The following is a 13,468-nucleotide window of genomic DNA, read 5'->3' as shown; positions in this document are numbered from 1 at the left end:
TGATGTCGTTGCATGCAAACGCCAGGGGGCAGATCCAGGGGGATAACATATACTGGCCAACAACTGTATATGGCAGCCATCAAACCATATGGATTGAACCCGTCGGTTGTTATCCCAACAGCTACACTCTTCCAGTCATCTGTTTTCTTATGATTTTCAACAAACTTCTTCCATGCATCACCATCCCGTGGATGTTGCATCTTTTTTGTATTGTACATCTTCCCATCGGCGGCCCATCTCATATATTGGGCAGTTTCCTCGGTCATATAAAGCCTCTAGATCCTTTCTGTGAATGAAAGATATCGAAGGATATGGACGGCAATTGTGAGCTGCCTCTTGCTACCATCATCATCTATTACCTCAATATACCTAGAGGATTTGCACTTGACACAATAATTCGTATCTTTATGTTCATTTATAAATAACATGCATCTGTTTGGACAAGCATGTATTTGCTCATACGGCATCTTAAGTGAACCGAGGATTTTGTTCGACTCGTACATGTTCTTTGGCAATATATTTCCTTTAGGTCTTGTCCATCACATCTTTCTCCTAAGTATATGATCCCGTTATCAAATGAAAACTCATGTCTATGGTTAGGAAACCTTGACCATCTTTGATTAGTGAGCTAGTCTACTAGAGGCTCACTAGGGACATTGTATTTGTTTATGTATGCAGACATGTATTTAAGTTTTCGGTCAATACAATTAAAGCATGAATAATAAACCTTTATCATGATTAAGGAAATGTAATAATTATCACTCTATTATTGCCTCTAGGGCATATTTCCAACAGATGTAATACAACTTGCTTTGATGAATGAATGCCAGCAATCTCCATTGTTTTATCTTGTCTTTGCATGATTTTCATACCCTACGCTTGCCGGAGGCTTGCCGGTGCGCGCACTTTCCACGAGCGCCTGAGGAACGGATCCTTTGCATCCTGTTGGAAATGTCACATGCCGACAAGTTTTACCTTTGACGGTCCCAATGCAGCTAGTTATGTTGTCGAGCGGACTCGAAACAAAATAAGAGTGCAAGTGATCACGCCAAGATTCCTTCGCGTGGATGTTTCTCCTACAAAGATTAAATGATTCAAGGGAAATTGCCAATGTAACAAGGAATTTGTTTCAAAGTTCTTCAACTTAGTTTTTCCTTGTACTGCATTCTTTGTCGCACAAAATGATCACTTCAACGAAACTGGGTGGTATCCAAACCATCACTCCCCCCGGCAAACTTCCAAGCTTGGAACTCTTTCCTCCTTTGAGATAATGAAACAACAGAAAAGAGTGGTGGGAGACCTTGACAGTTCATTAACCATTCCATACAAGGCAAAGCACAAAACAACATCACATGCAAATATACATAAGTAAATATGTATGTTGACAAAAAGTTGGGAAATACATATAACTTTATTTCACTGATGCACCGGATCTGTGCCTGGCTTTGTATAAAGGGTTACATGTCTTGCCGATAAGGTTCGTACAAAATGGGTTGCCGGGAGGCCCGACAATTGCTCCTCATGCGTAGAACTTGTGAAGATGCTCAGTATTCCATGAGTTCTGCAATTCGATGCCATCTTCGGTCTCCAGACGGACTGCACCAGGTCTGGTGACTCGTGCTACCCGGTAAGGACCTTCCCACCTTGCCATCAGCTTGTTTGAATTCTTGGCGGACTTGAAGCGCCGAAGAACAAGGTCGCCTTTCTCAAGGCTTCGGCCAAGAACTATGCAGCCATGATAGCGGCACAAAACTTGCTCGTAGCATGCAGCTTGCACATCCGCCCGAAGACGATCTTCTTGAGTTGTGCTTCATACTATGCCAACTTGTCATTTTATTTATTTCTAAAATCCCAATGTAAAGCTATTTACAAGGTCTATTTTTGTTATTTTTTTCCTGATATATGTGCCATGATACAATAATAGAGCATGATACTCATATGACCTCTCTTTATTAATTTGTTGTGCCACATCGGCTTATTATCAATAGTACTACAATATACATCAATGAATCTCTCACTGTACGATGCATAATAATGTGACGCCACGAAGGTCCGTTATTTTATTTACAGGATGAGATTACGCTTGCTACTTGCTTCCCAGGCTCCATATTCAAGTGGACCGGCTGGTAGTTGGATCTAGCATTCTCTTATGGGCGTACTGACGAAAATTAATAAAATCTTTCCAGCACTCAAACATAACGCACGCCGAAGGAGGTCCACACAAGATGCATATAATACAATCTACAAAATTATCAATGCTGCGATCAAGTCATGCATGTGGACTGCCGGTTGTGTGCTAGGAGCTGAGCCTGGTCTTTTTCTTGTCCGAGAGTATAAGATCAGGTGAGAAGTGCTATGTTTCTTGTTCTCTTGAATTTCACATTCCCAAGCCCAATTCCCAATTCCATCCCAACAAAACCAAACGCTGCATGATCAAGAGCCGTCTGGGTTTTGGGTCAAGGCCTTCTTCAGCTTTAATTTATCTCACTGAAACGTTCGCTCGATGCAGGTGACATAGCGATCCAAGCGCGTGTTATTGTTGTAAAAATAGTCTTAGTTAAACAAGATCGCCTTGTGTTTGTTCAATCTTTGACGTCAGATTTGTGTAGACTTTAAGGATACGTTCTGCTTTTTTCTGGTAGATTGAGTTACGGAGCGTCGTTTGCTTGGCAGGTTTGAAAGGCTCGCATAGAGTTAGGATTTAGGAGATGGACTTTACATTGCCAATTGTGAATGCCACAACAGCGGTGATTGATCGTGTCTCAGCTGCATTCAACACACCTGTTGCCTGTGCAGTCGTCTTCGGGGTTCATATCGATGGTAAGCTAGCCTCTTCTATCTGTCAACTAAAATTCTGTTATGTGATACAGTTTTTGACATTTTGAGTGGTGTAAATTTGTAGGTTACTTGGTTGCGGGAGGACTACTTATTGCGTTCATTGTGTTTCAGCTTTCCAGAAAGAGCTACAAACCTCCAAAGAAGCCACTTTGCGAGAAGGTACAGTCTTTCTGTGTCCATTGACTGTTGTCTGTACATGTTAAAAGTGCTGGTTTTGGTCATCGCTCCATGAAATATTTTGGCAATAATTTTCTATTTTATCTCCATAGGAAGTTGATGAGCTATGTGATGAATGGGAACCAGAACCTTTATGTCCTCCAATCAAAGAGGGTCCCCAAATTGACACACCAATCTTGGAAAGGTTTGTGCGATGGCTTCATTTGTAAATATAGTTTTTTCTTCTTCTTTTATTTGTTTCGGTATTACAACAATGCCACAAGTGCCTGCACAACTATAGATTTTAGGAATTTGCAAACCCCTCGCTTTGGCATTGCTCTGTTGAGTAATTCCTACCCTAGAACATCTTATTTTGTCCTTTGTCTCAGTTATGCAATAGAAATAGATAATGGAAGAAAAGCACTCACACAAGTATATGCAAATGATCTTACTATTTTATCAAAGCTCACTATCGCCAGGTAGCATTCTATAGTTTTTTCTTGTATTTGATTTTCAATCTATTTTAAATTCATTTCCTGAGATCGATGAAATATGAAATGTAGATATATACAACTTGATCAAATAGGAGTAAATGGCACCGGCGGTTCGAAAACTTGCGTTGCGGGTGCACTTAAGTCACGGTACTTGCAAATCGGAAAAACTCGTCATAGAACTTGCATTACGGGAGCAGATAGGTCGCACAGGTCATCTGAACCGGCCAGCTGCCCGGTTTTCTCCTTCTAACGGTCAAGGGCGATAAATTTGTTGACGACTTTAAAAATATATGTGATTCGTGACTTTAAAAAATGTTCGTGAACGATAAATATGAAAACTATTTGTTCACGACTTTCAAAAAATGTTCGCGAACGTTTCAAAAAATATATTCGTGATCCGCGAGTTTAAAAAAATGTTCGCAAACGATAAATTAAAAATATTTGTGATTAGTGACTTTAAAAAAATGTCCAGGAACAAAAAATTTGAAAATGTTTTTGAATGATAAATTGAAAAATGTTCGTGAATGATTAATTTGAAAAGTATTTATTCACGGAATTAAAAAAAAGGTCGAGAACGATAAATTTTAAAAATAGTTTTGATTCGTGAACATTTTTTTAAAGTTGTGAACATTAAAAAAATTGTGATTCACGACTTTAAAAAAAGTTCGCGAACGATAAATTAAAAAATATTTATGATTCGTGGCTTGAAAAAAATGTCCACGATTTTTTTTGAAAATGCTTGCAAACGATAAATTTGAAAATGTGGTGAATGATTAATTTGAAAACTATTTTTCCACCAGTTTAAAAAAAATTGTGAACGATAAATTTGAAAAATATTTGTGATTCGCGAACATTTTTTTTAAGTTGTGAACTTTAAAAAAATAATTTTGATTCGCGACTTTAAAAAAAGTTCACGAAAGTTAAACTAAAAAATATTTATTAAAAAAATTTGTGATTCGTGACTTTAATAAATGTCCACGAATGAAAATTTTGAAAATGTTTGCGAACAATAAATTTGAAAATGTATGATATGTACTTTATTTGTGGGGGATCTATAATCTGTCTTGACTTTTGAGGGCCATAATTAACACTGATATCTGTTGATTTCTTATACAGTGCTGCTGGACCACATACGACCATTGATGGGAAGGAAGTTGTGAACTTTGCATCAGCAAACTACCTTGGTTTAATTGGCAACGAGAAAATTACTGTAAGAGAAAACAGTGCTGTTTGCCAGTATTTTTGACAACTATATTTGTCCGGAATATCTGATCGGTGAGAGTGAATTGTAGGATTCCTGTGTTGGTGCGTTGAAAAAATATGGCGTTGGATCATGCGGTCCACGTGGCTTTTATGGAACAATTGGTCTGTATATTCCCTGTTCAGGTTCACAGCTAATTACCTCTATTGCACATATGAAGGAGCTTAGTTTTTGAACGTGGAACACTTGCAGATGTCCACCTTGACTGCGAGGCAAAAATAGCTAACTTCCTGGGAACCCCAGACTCCATTTTGTATTCATATGGGATATCTACAATATTCAGTGTGATACCTGCCTTTTGTAAGAAAGGAGATATCATAGTGGCGTGAGTAAACTGTCCTTTTTTTTTTAAATCTTTTTGTGAATATATATGAACTATACCATATCATCTTCAGACATGCAGTTGTTCTTACTTTTCAGTTTGACAAACATGGCTAGTACTTGGCATTGAAGGTCATTTTTTCCTCTCTAGCTGAAACCATTTTCATATGTGCGTTGTAGTGATGAGGGTGTTCACTGGGCAGTGCAAAATGGACTCTATCTCTCCAGAAGTACTGTTGTTTATTTCGAGCATAATGATATGGCATCCCTCGCTCACACTTTGGAAAAAATTACTTGTGGAAATAAACGTAGTGAGAAGATTAGACGCTACATTGTTGTGGAATCTATCTACCAGGTGTGCTTCTTTTAGTGACTATTTTATATTAAATAAGTGTAGGATTTTCCGTATTTTTTTAGGAGTTCAACTATAAAAATGAGACCCTCTCTTGTAAACCCACGAAATATTGTAGTTATAAACCTTGGGATGAAACCCTCTCTTGTGGTGAACTGCAGAATTCTGGTCACATTGCCCCCTTGGATGAGATAATCAAATTGAGGGACAAATATAGGTTCCGTGTTATTCTGGAGGAGAGCCATTCGTTTGGTGTGCTTGGCAAGTCTGGAAGGGGCCTTGCTGAACATTATGGGGTTCCAGTGAGTGTTTGGTGCTTACTCCTAGCCTTGTTCTTTCTATTTCTGAAATTTCCTAACATTGTGCAGATTGACAAAATTGATATCATCACTGCTGCAATGGGAAATGCATTAGCTAGCGACGGTGGCTTCTGCACAGGAAGCGCCAGAGTTGTTGATCATCAGGTAGATGCAAATTCAGATTGCTAAAACATCAGTTGAGATAAACTGAACTTTTGTTGTTAAACATTTGGAGATTTGGATGATTAAGGTGTTACATTTTTGCAGCGTCTAAGCAGCGCTGGCTATGTCTTCTCTGCCTCTTTGCCGCCCTATCTTGCCAGTGCTGCAATTTCTGCTGTCAACTACCTGGAAGAGAATCCTTCAGTTCTGACCAAACTAAGGAGCAATGTTGCTCTTCTGCATAAAGGTAAAGATGCTTCTCTTGACATTTAACTAGTACTACAGTCGCGGAACTCATGGTATAAGCCTGCTACCTGTTGTATGGTCACCCACCTTGATGTATTTGATTTGATTGCAGGACTGTCAGGTACACCGGGGCTTCAGATTTCTAGCCATGTTCTGTCACCTATTGTCTTCCTCAAGCTGAATAAATCGACAGGTTCTCTGGCCACTGACCTAGATCTTCTTGAAACCATTGCCGGGCAGGTAAGTTAGACTTGGAGATGCAACTAGCATGAATGTTCATAAGCTTGTATTCATGCATAGTTTCTCCACCAGGCTTTGAAGGAAGATTCAGTTTTCGTGGTCCCATCCAAAAGGTCAACTTTGGACAGGTGCAAGCTCCCGGTTGGGATCCGCCTGTTCGTATCAGCTGGTCACACGGAATCAGACATCTCCAAAGTGTGTTCATCCTTGAAGAAGGTTTCTGCGTCGGTCCTTTCAAACCACAATTGATTCCACGTTCCTTGAAAGACGAGAAGAGACGTTGGTCGTTTTCGACGCCCTGTGTACGGTAGCCTGATTGTGGTTGGTATATGTACATAACAATTATGTACATGTGGACTATGTTGCTGCTTAAACTTCAGGTTCAGCAGGGTTTTAGGTGTCGAAAAGTTCAGTTTCGACAGTAGCTGTTTTTCTTCAGTTTCGTCAGTTAAATAACCGAGCTGCGCCTCGGCCGTAGCTAGCTAGTTGTGCGGCGCCCTGACCCGATCGTGGGATGGCACGACTAAACGGTCATGGCGCCATGAAGGGCGTCGAATGGGGATGCTGGGATGGCGGCACTCGCGGCCCGATCGTGCCCCATTTTCCGTTGTTTCTGTTAGTGTCTATAAATAAAGACTGAAAATAAAAGGAGAATAAATAGAAAACCTGCAAAGTTGTTCGCAGTGCAAATATAATCTCTCTCTCTCTCTCTCTCTTCCACTGCTCCGGTGATCGCCGGAGTTACTTAGGGCGGGGTTCGTCTCGCAATTGGCATCAGAGATTGGTTGCTCGTGACCTGTGATGACGGGATCTAGCAGCCCGAAGAAGAGCGGGACAGAGACGCAGAACAGCAACGGCAGCGGTGCGATGGTTGTTCACCAACGTGTCGTGCGCGACACCGGTGGCACGTGGCCAATGCTACCGCGCACCAACGCCGACGGTTAAGCCCTCCTATGCAAGTCATGCGGGAGGCGCGCCAGCTCTGGGTAGCCATCAATGATGGGACCACGGAGCGCGAGACGTATCGCATGACGATGGAGTGCCTACTGTGATCGGTGCCACTCGATATGGTCTCCACGCTCGCCTTGAATGCCATGACAATGCACGCCTGGGGCACGATCGAGACGATGCACCTGGGCGTGAGCGGCATACCCAAGGCTAGAGCGACATCGCTCCGTTGCCAGTATGAGGTGATCAAGTTCGGCGACCGAGAGCATCGACGAATTCGGTATGCGTCTGTCCTCTCTGGTCACTCAACTTGAGTTTATGGGTGACAAGATCGGCAAGCCCACTGTGGTTCGGAAATTCCTTTCGGTCGTGCCCAGTGTTATGCCTAGACTAATCTCATGCAGTGTAGTAGCTTTAATTTTTCTGGTTCAAATAATGCTTGTGCATGGTCGGGATGTGACATGCGCATGCACGCACGCAGTGGAGGGTTGCATGGGGCGACAGATGCAGATCATGGCAGCCCAGCCGGGAGGTAGTTAGCTTCTTTGTGTAATCTCATAAAGGAATAAAAACAGAACAGAAAAGCTGGATGGCAGCACAGAAACCACTCTCTCTCCAGTTCGTGTTCATCGCTCTCTCCCTCTGATCTTCTTCGCTCGATCGCTCGTCTTGACAACAATAATTGGCATCAAAGCCGTGGTGTTCGATCCACTCTCCGGTGGCCGGCTGTGTCCGATCCGCGGTGAACCATGTCGGATAGCGAGGAGGAGAAGAAAAACAAGAGCGGGACGAAGTCGCCGCCAAAGACGCTGCTGTCCACAGCACCTGTGCCGCGCCCGACAGGCGGCGGCAGCGGCGAGTTCCACATCGTCGAGCGGGTTGTGCGGGAGAGCGAGACCTCTTTGTCATCCATGGTCCTCACCCGCACGAACTACATGGAGTGATCCCTTTTATCCAGGTCAAGCTGCAGGTTGCGGGCGTGTGGTCCGCGGTGACCACCGGCGCCGCAGAGGAGCGCCACGACCGGTGCGCGTTGCAGATCATCCTCACCGGCGTGCCGCCGGAGATGCTCCGGATGCTTGCAGCCAAGGACATGGCCAAGATGGCCTGGAAGGCAATCAAAACTCTCCGGATGGGCAGCGAGCGTGCACGAGGCCAAGGCACAAGTGTGCCGCCAGAAGTTTGAGGAGCTCCGTTTCAAAGACGGTGAGTCCGTCAAGGTTTTCACGCTGCGGCTCTCCGGTCTTGTCGCCGACCTCGAGCTGCACAGAGATCCTGTGACGGAGCACAAAGCCGTCCAAAAATTTCTCCATGTCATGCCGCGAAAGTACCGGCAAATGGAGATGGCGATCGAGGCACTCATCGACCATCGAGGAGCTCACTGGGCGCCTATCTGCTTGTGAAGATCACTACGATCTGGACGGCACGGCGCAGTCCGGTGCGCGCCTCATGTACACCACCGCGGAGTGGGACGCACGCGAGCGGCGACTCGGAGCCGGCGGGCAATCATCCGGTGGTAACAACAGGAAGAACAAGTCGCCGGGCAAGAACAAGGGCCAGGGCGGCGGCAAGCCCACGCCGGGGAGCACCGGTGCAGGCGGATCGCTCCGGCGGGAAGAAGAAAGGCAAGTGCCATTACTGCAACAAGCCAGGCCACTGGAAAAAGGATTGCCAGTCCAGGCTCAAGGACGAGGAGCAAAAGGGCAAACAAGAACAAGCGAATCTTGTGCAGGCCGGCGCTGAGCAGGATCAGGGTCTATACATGGCCGTGGTCACCAACGTCCATGCACGAGGAGAAGGTCATGCCCGTCCCTTCGCCGGACGGGGTGTGGTTCTTCAATACCGAGGCCAGCAGTCACATGACGAGTGACAGGCAAGTTTTGTCATCGCTGGACGAAACCGTGCACGGCACGGTGAGGTTCGGCGACGGCTCTATCATGGCCATCCGCGGGCGCGGCAGCGTTGTGTTACGCTGCCAGGGCGGAGACCAGCGTGCGCTCACCGGCGTCTTCTACATCCCCAGCCTATGGACCAACATCGTCTCTGTAGGACAGTTGGACCAGGCGTGCGGTGTCATCAGCATCGCAGATGGCGTCATGGCGGTCCAGGATCCAGCACGGCGCGTTCTGGCACGCATCAAGCGCTCTAGCAACAGGATGTACACCGGCATACTCACCATGGACGCGTGGGCGTGCCTGTTGGCGCAAGGGGACGACGCGGCCTGCAGGTGGCACGCTCGCATGGGGCACCTCCATTTCCGTTCGCTCCGGACTATGTCCACCAAGGAGCTCGTGCATGGCATGCCCGTGATCGATTGGGTGGAGGAGTATTGTGATGGTTGTGCCCTGGGGAAGCAACATCGAGAACCGTTCCCGCAGGCCACGACGCACCGAGCAAAGCGTGGCCTGGAGCTCGTGCACACGGACTTGTGCGGGCCGATCACGTCGACGACTCCAGGAGGTAACAAGTATTTTCTGCTTGTGGTTGATGATTATAGTCGCTACATTTGGTTGGAGCTTCCGAAGTCCAAGGACGAGGTGTATCCATCATGACAACGTTCGCGAGCCAATCGGAGTGGTAAATCTCGCGTATGAACCTAGCCGCCAAGAGTCTAGCTACCTCCTCGTCGATTGCCTTTCGCTTATCCGCTGCAGACCGACGCAAGTGTTCTTTGACAGGCTTTACCTTCGGGTCAACTCTCAGTCGGTGCTCAGCCAGTTCTCTAGTACACCCGGCATGTCAGAAGGTTTCCATGCAAACATGTCCCAGTTATCACAGAGGAACTGGATGAGCGCGGCTTCCTATTTGCTGTCGAGTATCATCGAAATGTTAGTTTGAACTGCGTTGGGATCTTTCGGGTGAATGGGAACTTGCTTCACATCTCCTCTGACTGAAAAGAAGATTCAGTGACGGGCTTCTTGGAACGCAACAGATCGGCAGGATCAATATTCTTTGTTTATTGTTCCAGCTTGACCACAGCCATTTGTTGATCGGCAATCTTGGAGCCTTGCTGGAAGCACGCCTCAGCCCTCTGTCGATTCCCTATGACTGTGATCACACCCCTGGGTCCCGGCATCTTCAGCTTGAGATACACGTAACAGGGACATGCCATGAAGCGAGCGTAAGCCAGTCGACCAAGGATGGCATGATATGCACTCTGGAAATCCACTACTTCAAACATGAACTTTTTTTCCGCCAATTTTTGTTATCACCAAACACCACGTCCAATCCGATCTGATCGAGTGACTTGGCTTTCTTTCATGGAATGACTCCGTGAAATTGCATGTTACTCTCACTGAATGCCCCGCATACAAAATGTTCGAGCCACTCCCACCATCCATAAGAACTTTGCGGAGTCGAGTGCCTCCTATCATAGAATCAACTACCAGCGCCTGCCGCCTAGGGGTAGGAACATGATGTTGGAAATATGCCCTAGAGGCAATAATAAATTGGTTATTATTATATTTTCTTGTTCATGGTAATCGTTTATTATCCATGCTAGAATTGTATTGATCGGAAACTCAGATACATGTGTGGATACATAGACAACAACGTGTACCTAGTGAGCCTCTACTAGACTGGTTCGTTGATCAAAAGATGGCTACGATTTCCTAGCCATAGACATGAGTTGTCATTTGATAACGGGATCACATCATTAGGAGAATGATGTGATGGACAAGACCCAAACAAAGAACGTAGCATATGATTGTGTCAGTTTATTGCCATTGTTTTCTGCATGTCAAGTATATGTTCCTACGACCATGAGATCATGCAACTCACTGACACCGGAGGAGTACCTTGTGTGTACCAAACGTCGCAACGTAAATGGGTAACTATAAAGGTGCTCTACAGGTATCTCCGAGGTTGTCCGTTGAGTTGGCATGGATCAAGACTGGGATTTGTCACTCCATGTGACGAAGAGGCATCTCAGGGCCCACTCGGTAATATAACATCACAAGAAGCTTGCAAGCAATGTGACTAATGAGTTAGCCACGGGATCTTGTATTACGGAATGAGTAAAGAGACTTGCCGGTAATGAGATTGAACTAGGTGTAGAGATACCGACCATCGAATCTCGGGCAAGTAACATACTGACAGACAAAGGGAACTATATATGGGATTGTCTGAATCCTTGACATTGAGGTTCAATCGATTAAATCTTCGTAGAATATGTGGGAATGAATATGGGCATCCAGGTCCGGCTATTGGTTATTGACCTAGGGGTGTCTCGGTCATGTCTGCATAGTTCTCTAACGCGCAGGGTCTACAGACTTAACGTTTGGTAACGATATAAGTATAGTTGAGTCATAGTGTTGGTAACTGAAGGTTGTTCGGAGTCCCGGATGAGATTCCGGACGTGACGAGGAACTCCGGATTTGTCCGGAGGTGAAGATTGATATATTGGATGAAGGATATTGGAGTCCTGAAGTGTTCCGGGAGTACCCGGTGGAAAATGGAGTACCGAAAGGTGTTTCGGAGGCCCCAACAAGTGTTGGGGGGGCCTTATGGGAGAATGGGAGGGGGCACACCAGCCCATTAAGGGGCTGTGCGCCCATCCCATCCCATATCACGTAACTTGGAGAGGTGGGGCGCCTCCCCTAGGGCATCCGCCCCCTCCTGGCTTTGGGGGCAAGTCTCCTAGGGTGGGGGCGCCCAAGCTCATCTAGGGTTTCCCCTGTGGCCTCCGCCCCTCCCCTAGGGTAACCCTAGGGCACATCCTCCTTCCCCCCTTCCCCCTATATTTAGGTGGGGAGAGAGGGCAGCCACACACAATTCTGGCCGTGGCGCTGCCTCTCTCTCTCTCTCTCTCGCGGTCTTCTCTTTCTCTGCGTAGTGCTTAGCGAAGCTCTGCCGTAATTCCTCCAGCACCACCTCCACCACGCCGTCGTGCTGCCGGAGGACTCGAGCTACTACTTCATCATCGCTCGCTGGATCGAGGAGGTGAAGCCGTCATCAAGCCATGAACGCGGAGGCGCCGTCCGTTCGGCGCTAGATCGGATCTTCCGTGATTTGAATCGCCGCGAGTATGACTCCATCAACCGCGTTCTAGTAACGCTTCCCTTAGCGATCTACAAGGGTATGTGGATCCAACTCTCCTCTCGTAGATGTGCATCTCATAGATTGATCTTAGTGAGCGTAGGAAAAATTTTGTTTCCCATGCAACATTCCCCAACAGTGGCATCAGAGCTAGGTCTATGCGTAGATGACATCACGAGTAGAACACAAAGGAGTTCGTGGGCATTGTTATTCAGATTGCTTCCTTCCTTGGTCTTTTCTTGATTCAGCGGTATTGTGGGATGAAGCGGCCCGGACCAACTTTATGTGTCCACGTACATGAGACCGGTTCCATCGAGAAACATGTGACTTTTGTTGCATAAGATGGCTGGCGGGTGTTTGTCTCTCCCACCTTAGTTGAATCGGATTCGACAAAGGCGGTCCTTGTACAAGGTTAAATAGCAACTTGCATATCACCGTTATGGTATTGTGTAGGTAAGAATTGTTCTTGCTAGATACCCATAGCAGCCACGTAAAACATGCAACAACAAATTAGAGGACGTGTAACTTATTTTTGCAGGGTATGTTATGATGTGATATGGCCAATGACATGATTATATATATTTGATGTATGATATGATCATGTTTGTAATAGTTAATATCAACTTGCATGTCGATGAACACGGCAACTGAAAGGAGCCATAGGGTTGTCTTTATTTTTGTATGACCTACGTGTCAATCATTAAGCGCGTTTGCAATGCTTTACTTTATTGCTAAATGGTAGCAATAGTAGTAGAAGCATGGTTGGCGCGACAACCCCGATGGCGACACGATGATGGAGATCATGGTGTCATTCCAGTGACGATGGAGATCATGCCGGTGCTTTGGAGATGGAGATCAAAAAGCACGAGTTGATGGCCATATAATCTCACTTATGATTTGCATGTGATGTTAATCCTTTTATGCATCTTCTTTTTCTTAGGACGATGGTAGCATTATAAGATGATCCCTCACTAAAATTTCAAGATAAAATTGTGTCCTCCCCGAGTGTGCACCGTTGCGAAAGTTCATCGTTTCAGAGCACCACATGATGATCGGGTGTGATAGACTCTACATTTGCATACAACGGGTGCAAGACAGTTTTGCACGTGCGGAA

The 13,468-nt window shown here is 45.7% G+C and overlaps 1 protein-coding gene across 2 annotated transcripts; it reads left to right on the top strand.

The window, feature by feature from the left end:
- Positions 1-2,185: 2,185 nt before the first annotated feature.
- LOC125527197 (long chain base biosynthesis protein 1a-like) lies at positions 2,186-7,034 on the top strand. Of its 2 annotated transcripts, none has more exons than XM_048691745.1 (13): positions 2,186-2,343; positions 2,674-2,820; positions 2,903-2,997; positions 3,108-3,199; positions 4,605-4,698; positions 4,781-4,853; positions 4,942-5,074; positions 5,251-5,425; positions 5,584-5,724; positions 5,791-5,886; positions 5,989-6,130; positions 6,242-6,369; positions 6,442-7,034. In XM_048691745.1, exons 2-13 carry the CDS (start codon positions 2,709-2,711, stop codon positions 6,616-6,618), a joined length of 1,458 nt encoding a protein of 485 aa, XP_048547702.1. In that variant the 5' UTR covers positions 2,186-2,343; positions 2,674-2,708; the 3' UTR covers positions 6,619-7,034. The 2 variants fall into 2 exon arrangements, with proteins under 2 accessions (XP_048547702.1, XP_048547701.1); XM_048691744.1 differs by lacking the exon at positions 2,186-2,343 and adding an exon at positions 2,352-2,509.
- The last annotated feature ends 6,434 nt before the right edge of the window (positions 7,035-13,468 follow it).

Source organism: Triticum urartu, unplaced genomic scaffold (genome assembly GCF_003073215.2).
Source record: "Triticum urartu cultivar G1812 unplaced genomic scaffold, Tu2.1 TuUngrouped_contig_322, whole genome shotgun sequence".
NCBI lineage: Eukaryota > Viridiplantae > Streptophyta > Magnoliopsida > Poales > Poaceae > Triticum > Triticum urartu.
The sequence above is the reverse complement of the archived record's forward strand: the minus strand, read 5'-3'. Positions and strand labels throughout refer to the sequence as shown.

What these genes read in the sequence shown, in the direction of transcription:
- LOC125527197 (XM_048691745.1), top strand. Translation starts at nt 2,709, where the DNA reads ATGGACTTTACATTGCCAATTGTGAATGCCACAACAGCGGTGATTGAT. An exon ending in AAAGGAGATATCATAGTGGC is followed by an intron (nt 5,075 to 5,250) that starts GTGAGTAAACTG and finishes TGTGCGTTGTAG; the next exon opens with TGATGAGGGTGTTCACTGGG. An exon ending in CCAGAGTTGTTGATCATCAG is followed by an intron (nt 5,887 to 5,988) that starts GTAGATGCAAAT and finishes ACATTTTTGCAG; the next exon opens with CGTCTAAGCAGCGCTGGCTA.